This window comes from Chelonoidis abingdonii, chromosome 5, assembly GCF_003597395.2.
Source record: "Chelonoidis abingdonii isolate Lonesome George chromosome 5, CheloAbing_2.0, whole genome shotgun sequence".
NCBI classification, from domain to species: domain Eukaryota; kingdom Metazoa; phylum Chordata; order Testudines; family Testudinidae; genus Chelonoidis; species Chelonoidis abingdonii.
Window position 1 is genome coordinate 13912142 of NC_133773.1, and position 12513 is coordinate 13924654.

General features: G+C 43.5%; 1 protein-coding gene across 1 annotated transcript in view; it reads right to left on the bottom strand.

The window, feature by feature from the left end:
- Nucleotides 1-12513, bottom strand: part of MOB1B (MOB kinase activator 1B) — a 75221-nt gene that overhangs the window by 15556 nt on the left and 47152 nt on the right. Inside the window, exon 3 of the mRNA XM_032768105.2 lies at nucleotides 9213-9306. Within this exon, the coding sequence (XP_032623996.1) occupies nucleotides 9213-9306 (94 nt within the window). The remainder of the gene's footprint in view (nucleotides 1-9212; nucleotides 9307-12513) is intronic.

The following is a 12513-nucleotide window of genomic DNA, read 5'->3' on the forward strand; positions in this document are numbered from 1 at the left end:
CAAGACCAACGCCTCCTCCATAGAATTCTTATATATATAAGTGTTGGTCTTGTTATCTTTAGTGCGTAGGCGTATTTTCACATTTATAAATGCACGTACACTTTTTCTTTCCAATAAAAATAGCTTTGAGAAAGCTGTAGAACAAAACTATCACTTTCGCTAAGCAAAGTACCCATGCTAGGAGGCTAGGATTAAGATTTTTAAGGGTATTATAATATACATAGGAACTTTATATGTAATATCTTTAAATCTCAGTGAAGAGATATTAATTTGACAGTTTAAAATACTGTGTTCAGTTTTGCGAAGGGATACTGCAGCAAAAGAAGAGGCCAGAAAAAGGTAAGTAGGTTGGCACACTGCTGAGAGAGAGGAGCTATTTAAAGAGGCAGATTCAAATGAAGATATATAACTGTTCTCTCAGCAGATACGTAAGGCAGAGGAACAGAAATTTCATATTTAAGTAAGTTATGAGCTTAGGCCAAAATTGGGATTTGTGGATACTCTTCACTTCTAAAAGTCAGGCCTCTTTTGTTTAGGTGCCTGAACACAGAAGTGCTGAGCACCCACAAATCTAACTGAAGTCAAAGGGATCTTTCAAGTGCTCACTCAGTGAAAAACAGGCCACTTTTATGAAGATATCAAAATTTGGACTTGGAAGTCTATCCCTAGACATCCAGATGCAAAAAATTTTGGCCTTCATGTTTTTTCCAGTGTGTACCTATTGGGAGACATGAAAACCAATGAGAAAAGGGGAAATTGAAGCAATAACTCAATTTCCCCTCCTTCCTAGTACCTTGTAAACATATTACTTTAACAATATATTTTATACAGACTAATAACTTTGCATTGTGCTTGTTCGGTTTATGGTTAAATGACGGTTGATGTGGCAAACATAGTAATGAGGACTGATGACTGAAAGCAGGTGTAGCTCGTTTTGGTTGGGGAGAGGAAAGAATATGGGTATGAACAGGAGACACTATTTTAAGACATGAGTCAGTGAAACTTACTATTTTCTATCCCTGTTTTTATTTTTCTGACAACCAGCCATAAAATGGACAACTGGGTAGTGGAAGGCAGAACATAAGGACTGCTCCTGCTACTGACTCAACGGGCATGTCTACACTAGAATTTTTACCCGAGTTAATTGATTGCCCATTGCTCAAGGTACCTAATATACTTGTAAAGGGCTAGTCTGGTAAAACCTCCAGTGAAGACCCAGAGCCACAGGAACAGGACTGAGCCCATAATGCATGGTATGTAGATGTGAAGAACGTAAACTGACCCTTGGCTAATAAGAGAAATCATTCCAGTCTTATACCTGCAAGCAGCTCCCCACCTCCAAGCAAGATCTCAGACCAGGGAGGTATGCAAAGAACCCTAGGAAATTACTTCCTGTACTTAAAGGTCCCTTTCGATACTTGCAGATGTAGAGCGCCAGAAGTTAAACCAGCTCTCAGAGACAGCAGCAGGGAAAGTGCTGCCGTGTGTTTACACTGTCAACTGTAAGCACAGTGACGTGGCCACAGTAGCCGCTCTTGCAACGCCACAGAGAGCAGTGCATTGTGGTAGCTATCACAGCGTGCAAGTGGCTGCAGCGTGCTTTTCAAATGGGGGAGGGGTGGAGTGTGACAGGGAGTGTGTATGTGGGGGGAGAGACGGTGTGTTTTGGGAGGCAGTGTGTGTCAGCATGCTGTCTTGGAAGTTCAGACAGCAGCAGGGGGAAACTCCATCAGCCCCCGCCCCCGCTTCCCCACACACAGCCTGCCTTGGCAGTAGCATTCCACAGTAATGGTTTGCTTTGTCCCAGAGCAGATAAGCATGCTGGCTGATAGAAACAGAGCTTTGAAAAAGGATATCCCCATGCCTGCAGCCAAGTTCAAAACAATGACAAGAGTGGCCACTTGACTTCAAGGGATTATGGGACATATCCGGAGGCCAATCATAGTGCAGTAATGCAACACATCGTCCACACCGGGTGTTTCAGCAAGCTTTATGCTTCTTGTGGAGGTGGATTACCAGGAGTGCTCCAGCTGCAGAGTCCAGGCACTCTAAGTGCCATGCCAGTGTGGACACTTCAGGAGTTAGGGCGCCCGGAGCTGATTTAAGGCACACTAACCTGCAAGAGTACCCAAGGCCCAAGACAGCTGCTGGAAAGAGGTAGTGAGTGTGAGCTGCAGAGACCCCAGACACAGAAGCCCAAAAGCTGCTTGCATTTAAGGCTTGCCCAGAACACAAGGTAGGATTCCGCATGTCAAAAAAGAGTTTTAGCCCAATCTGTCACTTCTATGGGATTACCTCAAATATTTATCATTGGATTTGCAAAGACTAAACCCTAATAATGTTCAGCAGATGCACAAGACTCCATGCCCATGCTAGAGGGAAGGTTATTTTCACACATTAGAGGATCTTCAGTTTGGTTACATATTTCATAAGCTTCTGAAAACAAACCTTTCAGTTTTGCTTTGAAAACTGATAGGATGTCTCAGTGATTTGCAACAATGAACCATTTATATGCTACATGTTTTGTGCATCACTAATCAGATATGTTTCCCTTTTAATATAACTAAATAGTGCTACACCCATCTTGTCAAAAATTTATGGCAAAAATCTACATATCCTGCACTTTTCAGTTTTTCTAGAAGGTTGTTGCAACCAGAGGGCAGGACACAGGAAGTTAACATATGTATTTTTGCAGTGATTAACTAGAAGGTTGCATATAAACCAAATTAAATAATAAATATCAGTGGCAGTAGTAATACATACTTAGCATATATTGTGCTTCACATCTGATGATCTCAGAATGCTTTACAGTATTGGTAAGTATCATCCCCATTTTAAGTTCTAAGAACCTTCCTTCCTTCCTCCCCTCCCCACAGTCTCTCCCCCATACTTTTCTCCATCTTCCCCTCCATTCCCCCAACAAAAAGGTGCCTGGCAAAAGTTTCTCAAATTAGCTCACTTCAGCTTATGAGTCTCATGGTCCATGAAGATCTACTTCTGCTTTATTTATTTTTGTCAATACTCCTGTTTCATTGTCACAGCTCAGAGCTAACTGTACCTTTGACTACTGTCTGTCTTCCCAAGTGCAACCCTCTTAAATGTTAAGACCTCTTGCCTTCACCTGTCCCGGGATGGAATCCTGCAATTTTCCCACTCTCAGATTGGGTCCTATATACAACCTGTGATTCTGCAGCAAGCCCCACTATTCTTCCCTTCGCGAGCTGTGACCAGTGGGAGAACAGGGACATAAAACAGCCTTTCCAAAACAAAGTATTACTTAATCTCATCAATAGGAACAAAGCATAATAATAGCAAAGGGCTCTTAACACAAGAGCCTACATGTGTATCTGTCTTACCTAAAGTGTGGGTAGACCAAGCTGATGGGACACCCCCATTTCTGGGAATTGCTGGTGGGAGACAGCTGGGCTATAGCCACAAAATTGACAAAAAGCACCAACAGCTGATGTAAATAATGCAGTGTCTACACAGACACTGTGCTGCCCTAACTACACCGACGTAAGACCTATACCCCTCATGGAGGTGCAGTTATTATGTTGGTGTAGTAGGGCACTTACATCAGCAGGAGGAAGGCTGTAGTGTAAACAGTGACAATCAGGTCAAAGTACGATGTCTTATGTCAACCCTACTGTATTGGGCAGAGCAGCCCTTTGTTACGGTGTTGGGCGTAGTGACTGTTTAATTTTAGGCCATAAGGCACGTATAGAGCAATTGTATAAAATACCATCCAACCTTTGGACTTAATCAAGGAATTTATGGTTATATTAGTGTCTAGTGCTCTCCCACATTAATATTAATAATTTCTAACATTATTAATAATTCCAACATGTCGGAGTACATCCTCCACCCTTTGGAAACGTGACAAGCAACACGCTAACAATCAGACAGACATAACATTCACAAAACATTAGAGGCAGATCTCACATCCTTCAGATTATTTTATTTATTTATTAGAAATAGCACCTCTGACCGTGACCCACCTGAAGGGAAAAAATTCAAGACATGGCCTACATAGCTTTGACTTTTACCATATCACTTTTGATTACAGGTGGGATTTTTAACCACAATACTTTACTGGTAAAAGTCCTAATGTGGATGCAATTATACTTGAATAAAGGCGCCTTATACTGGTATATCTTAGGCCGTGTCTACACAGCAAACTTTTGCCAGCACAAGTTACGGCGGCATAAAGCTGATGCAGTTAGTATACCACTTGTGCACATGCATACTTGGTTCCATGTGTCAGCACTGCGTGCACTCAGGAGTGCGTGTGTTGACGCTCTGTGCGGTGCGGGTATCCCATTGTGGTGGGCTGTAGGTGCTTGGTCCCACCGTTCAGCGCACTGCCTTTTGGGAAGATTTGGCAATGCACTGTCAGGCAGAAATGAGTCATGCAGGGATGACCTGGGAGCAAGGGGTCACCGTCCAGGCAAGCAACTTTCTGCGTCCCATAAGGTCATCTATATCCCATAATTTTCCTATCTTTTAAAAAAATCCCATAAGCCTGCATGGCTCTTCTCGCTGTCTGACATCTCTGACGGAAGCCTGGAGCCTGCACTATTGTATTGAAAATTGCAAGCACAGGATGCATGATCCTCAGCTATTTGCAGAGCTGCAAGAAGAACCAAATCAGCAGAGAACATGAAGATTTTGTAGAAGGCAGATGCTGTGGGACACAGTGAGAACCAATTCAAGATTGTTGGTGGTGTTCAAGGAGTAGCTGCAGATGGTGGAACACTGCTTCTGAGCCAGAGAAATGAGCCCTGATTGGTGGGATCGCATTGTAATGCAGGTTTGGGATGATCAGTGGTGGCTGCAGAACATTTGGATGTGCAATGCCAAATTCCTGGATCTGTGGGCTGAGCTTGCCCCAGCCCTCCAGCACAGGGACACCAGAATGAGAGCTGCACTGACAATGGAGAAGTGAGTGGCAATCGCACTGTGGAAACATACAATGCCTGATTGTTACCGGTCAGTGGGAAATCATTTTGGAATTGGAAAATCCCCTCTGGGGGCTGATGTCATGTAAGCGTGCAGGGCCATTAATAGCCTCCTGCAGGACTGTGACTCTTGGCAACGTGCAGGACTTAAGCGGATGGATTTGCAGCAGCAGGGTTCCAAAACCGCAGTCGAGTGAAGATGGCACACATATCCCTATTTTGGCACCAGACCACCTTGCCACAGCATACATCTACAGAAAGGGCTAGTTTTCTACTGCTGGACCACCAGGGATGCTTCACCAAATCAAAGTGGGCTGGTCAGGGAAGGTGCATGACACTCGCATCTTAAGAATACAGGAATGTTCAGAAAGCTATAAGCAGGGACCTACTTTCCTGACCAGTGGATCACCACAGGCGATGTTGAAATGCCAACAGTGATCTTGGGGGACCAGTCTACCCTTTGCTCTCCTGGCTGATGAAGCCATACACCAGCCACCATGACAGCACCAAAGAAAGATTCAACTAGCAGCTCTGCAGGTGCAGAATGACAGTTGAATGTACTTTTGGCAGACTGAAGGGAAGCTGGTGTTGTTTACTCACAAGATTGGATCTTAGTGAGAAAAATATCCCAATGGTTATAGCAGCCTGCTGTGTCCTGCATAGTATCTCTGAAGCAAACGGGGAAAAGTTGCGCCCAGGATGAGGAGCAGAGGTAGAGCGGCTGTCTGTTGAGTTTGAATAGCCAGACACAAGGACTATTAGAAGAGCTCAACATGGAGCATATGGCTCTGGGAGGCTTTAAAAAAACACTGACAGAGAACCACAGTAATGAGTTGTGATGTACTGCGCTCTACCTGGGCCCTGCTGTCTTGGGGCTTGTTAGGAATTGTGGAGTACTGTACTTGGTGTACATTTATGAATATAACAGTATCAATGCACCTATTTATTTTGTGGTGCTCGCTGTACATTTATGACTATTACATTGTTTGTCACCGATCCAGTGAGTTGTGTCAGACCGTACAGCAAGTGGGTGCTTTCACTACCATTAGCCATTCTGTAGCATATGCTGGGAATTAAAAGATTAATTATTTTCCAAACAATACAATTTTATTGAGTAAGGCAAATATTGTAAAAAAAATTCTGTGCAAATTAAAGGCAATTGCATTAAAGCCTTAATAAATGTATGGAACAGAACTTAAGAAGTGGAAAAAACATTCAGGTCCATTTTAGCTACACACATCAACCATGGTTTTCACATGTCAGTGGATGTGAAGCTATGGTTCTCCTTAACATTCCTGTAGGGAGGAGTGGTAGGGTTCAGGATGTGGCCTCTGATGCCATGTGGAACATTGAGGGGGATGTAGGGAGGTGTTGTAATGGGAGTTTTCCATGGACTGCAAAGGGAGGTGAGCCTGTGATTGTTGAACCTGTAGGTCCACAAGAGTCTTCAGCATCTATGTTTGCTTCCAGAGAAGCCCCATTATGTCCTGGTGCATTTTCCTCCCTTTTGCTGGTGGGATTCCTGTGTCTTTCTCCTGTCAGGTCTTTCCTTCTCCATACAGTCTGCAGTATTCACCCTCCAGGACCTCTGCTCATGGTCTGAATCAACACTGGCTTCCCAGATCTCACTGAACATGTCATCTCAAGTCCTCTTCTTTCTCCTCTTTCTCTGGCTCCGGTGTTCCGCAGGTGTGGAGGGGAAATCCCTCCAGACTGCAACAGCAGCAGCTACAGAAAAACATCCAGAGATACCATTGGCAATATAGTGACAACGGAAAGCCAAAGTTAAGATTCAGAACTCCCTTCCCTCGCTCCCCATGAGTTTTAAATAAGACATGCTTATTCACATTTCTGCTTCAGAATGCTCATGCCTGGTACCACTCACAGCACCAGTCATAGTGAGTACGTCCCACCAGGGAGAAGGGAAATGAGGAGAGAATTGCTTCGTTGCATGGAACTATGGGTAAAGGACAACGGTATTGAATATTGGCACTGTTTTCCACAGGCGGTGGTGATTTTAGCTGATATCTCACTTCTTAGGGTAACAAAGGCACGGAGAGCACAGCTGCTAGTGGTGTCCCGAAGCCACCCAGGCCTGTATGCCGCTAGCCTGTTTTCTGCAACGATGCCTACCAAAGTTATTGCTGACTGGTGTGGGAAAGTCCTACCTGGAAGAAGAAATAAGGATGCCATCCCTAGAAACCTTCAGGAGAGGATTGCAGAATACTGCCATGGAAGTTTTATCAAGATCTCAGAAGGACATCCTGGTACACACAAACAAACTGCGCAGCATGGCCTTCCTGCCTAATTCTACATGGGAACGAAAAGCAGATAACTCTGCCTCTTCTTGTTGTACCGTTACCTCTTCTGGTATGAGTACATTAATGAAAAGTCAATAGGTGTGTCTTGTTAGGCTGGGGGCACGTCATTATAATGGGAAATGCTTTTAAACACTTACCCAAGGTTCCTTCCGCTGCATCGGGCTTGCCCATGCTCAGCTGCCGGGACTGACTGGACTATAGTGGAGCCTCAAACAGGCCCTGGTTCGTGTCGTAACTGGAGCCCCAGGTCGCATGTCCCCCATCCTCCTGCTCTTTCTTCTCCTCTCTTCCTCACTATTCACAGCAGGGGCCAATGACTTGAGCTCCTCAGAGGTATCCAGAGTAGTCTACAGGTTGGTAGTGGGGTCTCCACCAAGAATGGCATGCAGCAATTTGTAAAAGTGGCAGGTCTGCAGCTTGGCACCAGATCAACTGTTGACCTCCCTGACCTTCTGATATGCCTGCCACAGCTCCTTTGCTTTCACGCAGCACTGCTGCTGATCCCTGTGGTACCACTTCTACTTGTAGATGCCCACACTTCTACAGCATCTTCTCCACACAGGCCAAGGAGAGACAATTATCTCCAGGCCAGAGCATGTCTGGAGAGTGTAGCCAGCATGGTCAACTGGGCAGTTGCACACAACAATGGAGAGCTGGTAGGCATGCTCACCAAACTGGATAATCCGGAAAGACATTTCAAAAATGTACAGGGCTTTAAAAGAGAGGGCGGCCTTCCAGTCTCAGTGAACCTTGGGCAGTGGAGTTCACAACTGTGACCAGATCAGTCTCTTTTGAGCATTGTGGGACAGCTGCTGGAGATCTGTTCAGGTTGACACAGGTAATGCGGTGCCTACACTCACACTGTGTCAACCTCAGTACAATGACGGCTCAGTGCCACTCAAGGAGGTGCTAATACTGCCTGGCTGTAACAGAGCACTTACATCAGCGGGAAATAAATGTAAGTGTAGACACATGTGCAACCAGATTGACCTAAGGCAGCCTATGTCAACCTAACTTTGTTGTCTAGACCAGGCCTTATTTTCATATGGAAAGTGGAATAAACTCTGCTAGTAGAAGGCACTTTTATACTGGTATAACTGCACCACACAAGACTGGTTGCGTGGGCAGACAAGCCCTCTTCTAAATTTTTATCACTAACTTTAGCCCACGAAGTAAACACAGCATGCTTGCTTCTAATCAGATAAACAATATTGCAGATGAATAGTTTCACTGTATTCCTTAACAACACATTACAAATTCAGAGTTCATGTTGCATATGGAAGTAAAAGCAGAGAGAGGGGGAAGAGGCACACGCACACTTTTTTATAAAATATTCATGTGCAATATCAAGCTCTTTTCAATATACAGAAGGTTTGTTTCCCAGTTTATTTTACATTAGAATTGCAGGTATTTTCCACTCTGGAAGACACTGGACAGCTGCAGAACTAGCAGAAGTACAAGATAACATGTATCAAGTAAGTCAAACTTCAGCAACTGAGAGGGGGAGGGACTTCTAGTCAGACTGTTTAAAACTGTGGTTGATTATTTTTGTAATATCTAGTTAACTAAAACGCATGAAAGAAAAAAAAAAAAAGCTTTCCATATCCCTAACCCTTCATTTAGGGGGTTAAATGGATACCAGTCTGCCTTACAGAGACTTTTTTTTGTTAGAGAACTCACTGAGAAAGATCAAATTGGACATTCATGATAGTTCTAAGATTGGGGGCAGGGGAGAACCTCAGTGTCCCTCCTGCCCCCGTATAGTGTCAGGTCTTCTTTTTATATCATAAAGCAACAAGAGAGGGCACAACATTTTCTCCATCTTTGTAAGTCACCTTTAATGCAAGAGGAACTGAGCATTATCACACGTTTGCAAATAGAGATTGATCTCAAAAGTTGTACTCTCTCAATGATATAGAACAAGTATTCTTACTTTGGGCCAGCTGACATCACTGGGCAGCTCTCTTCTGTACAGAAGTCTGTAATAGTACCATAAAGCATATTGATCTGGTTGAAGAAGTCCACGGCTGTAAAGAATGTGAACAGGTCAGTTAGCAGTCTGATAGTCTACCAACAGTGCAAGCTTCATGCAGTTCTAATTACAAAAGGCTCATTGCTGAACAGGTGTATAGAGTTTTGCGATGAAGCTTCCTCATTGTTAATTGCTTTGTAAATATTACAACGGAAATGTGAGGCACAGACAAAATAGACAATTGCATATAAATGTTATATTAAAGTCCATTGCCATACAATGATTTCTGTTCTGCTGGTTATAAGCCAACTATTAAGAATTTATGTTTTAGCCTTTTAATGTATTTAAAAACATTACATTTCATTTAGCAGTGCATTTCATTGAGCTTCTGTTTATTTTGGGGGAATGCTTATTACACATTCTGGGAGAGAGCTGTCTGAAATATTTAATAATATTGCACCTTTCGCAATGAAGGAAAACAGTTGCAATATATAATCTATCTTGGCTAACATTTTTTAAAATAGAGCCTAAACATTTTTTCCCCCAAAATTGGTGGGCACCCAGCAGCTCCCATTTCAGTAGCAGGTGCTCAGTGCTCAGTGCTTTTTAAAAATCAGGTGTCTTATTTAGGAGCCTAACTTTAAGCTCTTGTTTTTGAAAGGCTTGGCTTCTGTAATCAATTTATAAAAATAAGCCTATATTTTCCCCCTATTGACTGATCCTGATTTCAGTTGGCAGTCTCTATGTTGCTCCAATGCCACCCAAAGGAATGCTTCGGGAGCATATTTTGTCTCAGTTCAATGTAAATTACAGGCAAAATTAAAGCAGGGGAATCAATCACATGGATCAAATCTGTGATTGGTAATCACTAAATACTTCCGGTTCTATGCATAACACTTCAGGAGGATAAAGGTTCCATCTGTCTTTCTGCAATTATTCCCATCTGCCCTCCACCCAGGAAGAATCCAGCTACTGTTATAGTCTCTGCTGGTGAGCTCAAGTAATACATATCCACAAGAAAAGATGGTCTATGATATTTTACACACAAAAAACAAACCAAAAAAAGGATGTGAAATTTAGACAGATTCAGCTACAATTTACAAAATCTATTATTTCATTTTGTCACTGCTAAATGGAGTTTCTAGCCCTTTTGGCTGCATGGCTAGTTTTGACAATGTGAACAGATGCACAGTTAGTTTTGTTTCCATCTGTCTGCAGACTCAAGAAAAGCACTAAGGATACCTCTACACAGGAAACAGCAGCCCGAGGCAGCATGTCTCAGAGTCTGGGTCTACAGTCTCAGCCTCCTGGGGTTTGCACTTTAGCATTAGTGTCGACATTTGAGCTACAGCTGGAGCTCAGGCTCTGATGCCTAGGTATGTGGGTGGGCCTCAGAACCCAAGCCCAAACATCTATGCAGCTCTTTTTAGAATTTTAGTGCAAGCCTGAGTCTGTAGACCTGGCCTCTGCAATGGGTTGGTGTTTGCTGTGTAGATGTACCTTTAGGTTAAAGTGCTGTGTAGACAAAAAAATAACCCACCCACCCCCTCCGTGAGGGGAACAGCTCCCAGCGTTGAGAACGCGGCTCCCAGCACTGTAGCACTATCTACACTGCCACTTTACAGCGCTGAAACTTGCATTGCTCAGGGGGTGTTTTTTCACCCCGGAGTGAGGAAAGTTTCAGCGCTGTAAGTGGCAGTGTAGACAAGCCCTAAGAGACTTAAAACCTTCCACTATTTATCTTAGCTGGGGCAAGGTATGTGAAACCAAATTAGGTCCGCTTCTATGCCTGTGTCATGCTGAGATGGATCCTCAAAATACTCAATTAATGCCCCAATTCAGTGAGCTTGACAAACAAACCATGTCCTTAAATGTCATTTAAATGAGTGTTCAGCTAAGAATAAGGCTCTTTGCTCCCAATGCACAAGTAGCTGAATATTCTATTGGCTCATCTTTGGAGCATTCAGATAGACATTTTTGTGTTGATAAGCCTTCATTAGAAGGTGACATTTACAGAGCTATCAGTTACAAAATGCAGCACTCTCACAAGCACAATCTGCAGACCGCTAGGGAGCACTGTGGGTTTTGCAGTGTTTACATGAAACATCATGCTCAGCCATTTCAGTCTCACTGAACCTGTTATCCAAGGCTGGGGTTGAGCTTGGGGCAGGGTGACCAGACAGCAAATGTGAAAAATCGGGACAAGGAGTGGAGGGTAATAGGAGCCTATATAAGAAAAAGACCCCAAAATTGGGACTGTCCCTATAAAATCAGGACACTTGGTCACCCTAGCTTGGGGCAGGGCTCTAAGAAAATAACTTGCCCTGCTCAGTAGCAAACCCCCAGTGAAAGGTCTGAACATGCTCAAAAGGGAATTCTTTAAGGCAATCCCCTCATGGAAAAGGGATCCACACCCAGAACTCAAGGATTGTCAATGTTAAGTATCTGAAGTAGGGGAGAGGACATGAGAGATCCTTTAGGCTCCATAAATGACACTTAAGGAAAGTTACTTCATAGACTATATGCAGAGCATGCCCAGCAAATTCCTGCCAGTTATTTTAGTTCATCCCACTTTTCAGCTGATGTGGTAAACACAGGCTATAAACTGCATTGTGCAAGCACAATCACCCTGGAGCAAATCAGCTCAAGACTGGTGGATCGTGTGTTTAGTGCACAGTCTTTGGAGCAGCAGTAGCAGCAAATGGCAAGACATCATACGGGAAGGGGGAGGTAGTCATGGAAAGGAAGTGTTGTTAACACTTGTTAAAAAAAACAAAACAAAAAAAACACTGTAAATTATTAAAATCTTAACAGGAAATTTTAATATCAAAAGAACTACAAGTAGATTTTGTATATTGCAGCCAATTTTTAACTTTCCAGTTTCCAAGAGCTGTTAATTAGGTTTCCAATTCTCACTCCCCCAAAATCCCACTAACCCCGATGTCTCCTTAAATGCAGACATGCCCAAAACCATACCAGCTTTGACAGTGTGACTGTTATTGCTTTGAAGCCCACACTCTGAGTTTCAAAAGGGCATGAAATACATCTCCCAACCTCCAAATTCATCAGCATGTGACAAACAAGTGTAAGCAGAGTCAGGATGAGCTGTACCCTGACATCTGGTGGTGAAGTATGGGAAGTGTGGAAAGAATGTCTGGAATGCGAAATCTCAAATATTTGCATAGGCACGCCTACCCCATCCCAGACTGCCGAGCTGTGGGACTGCTTTGTGACAGAAATGACTCAACCTCAGTTGGGTGGT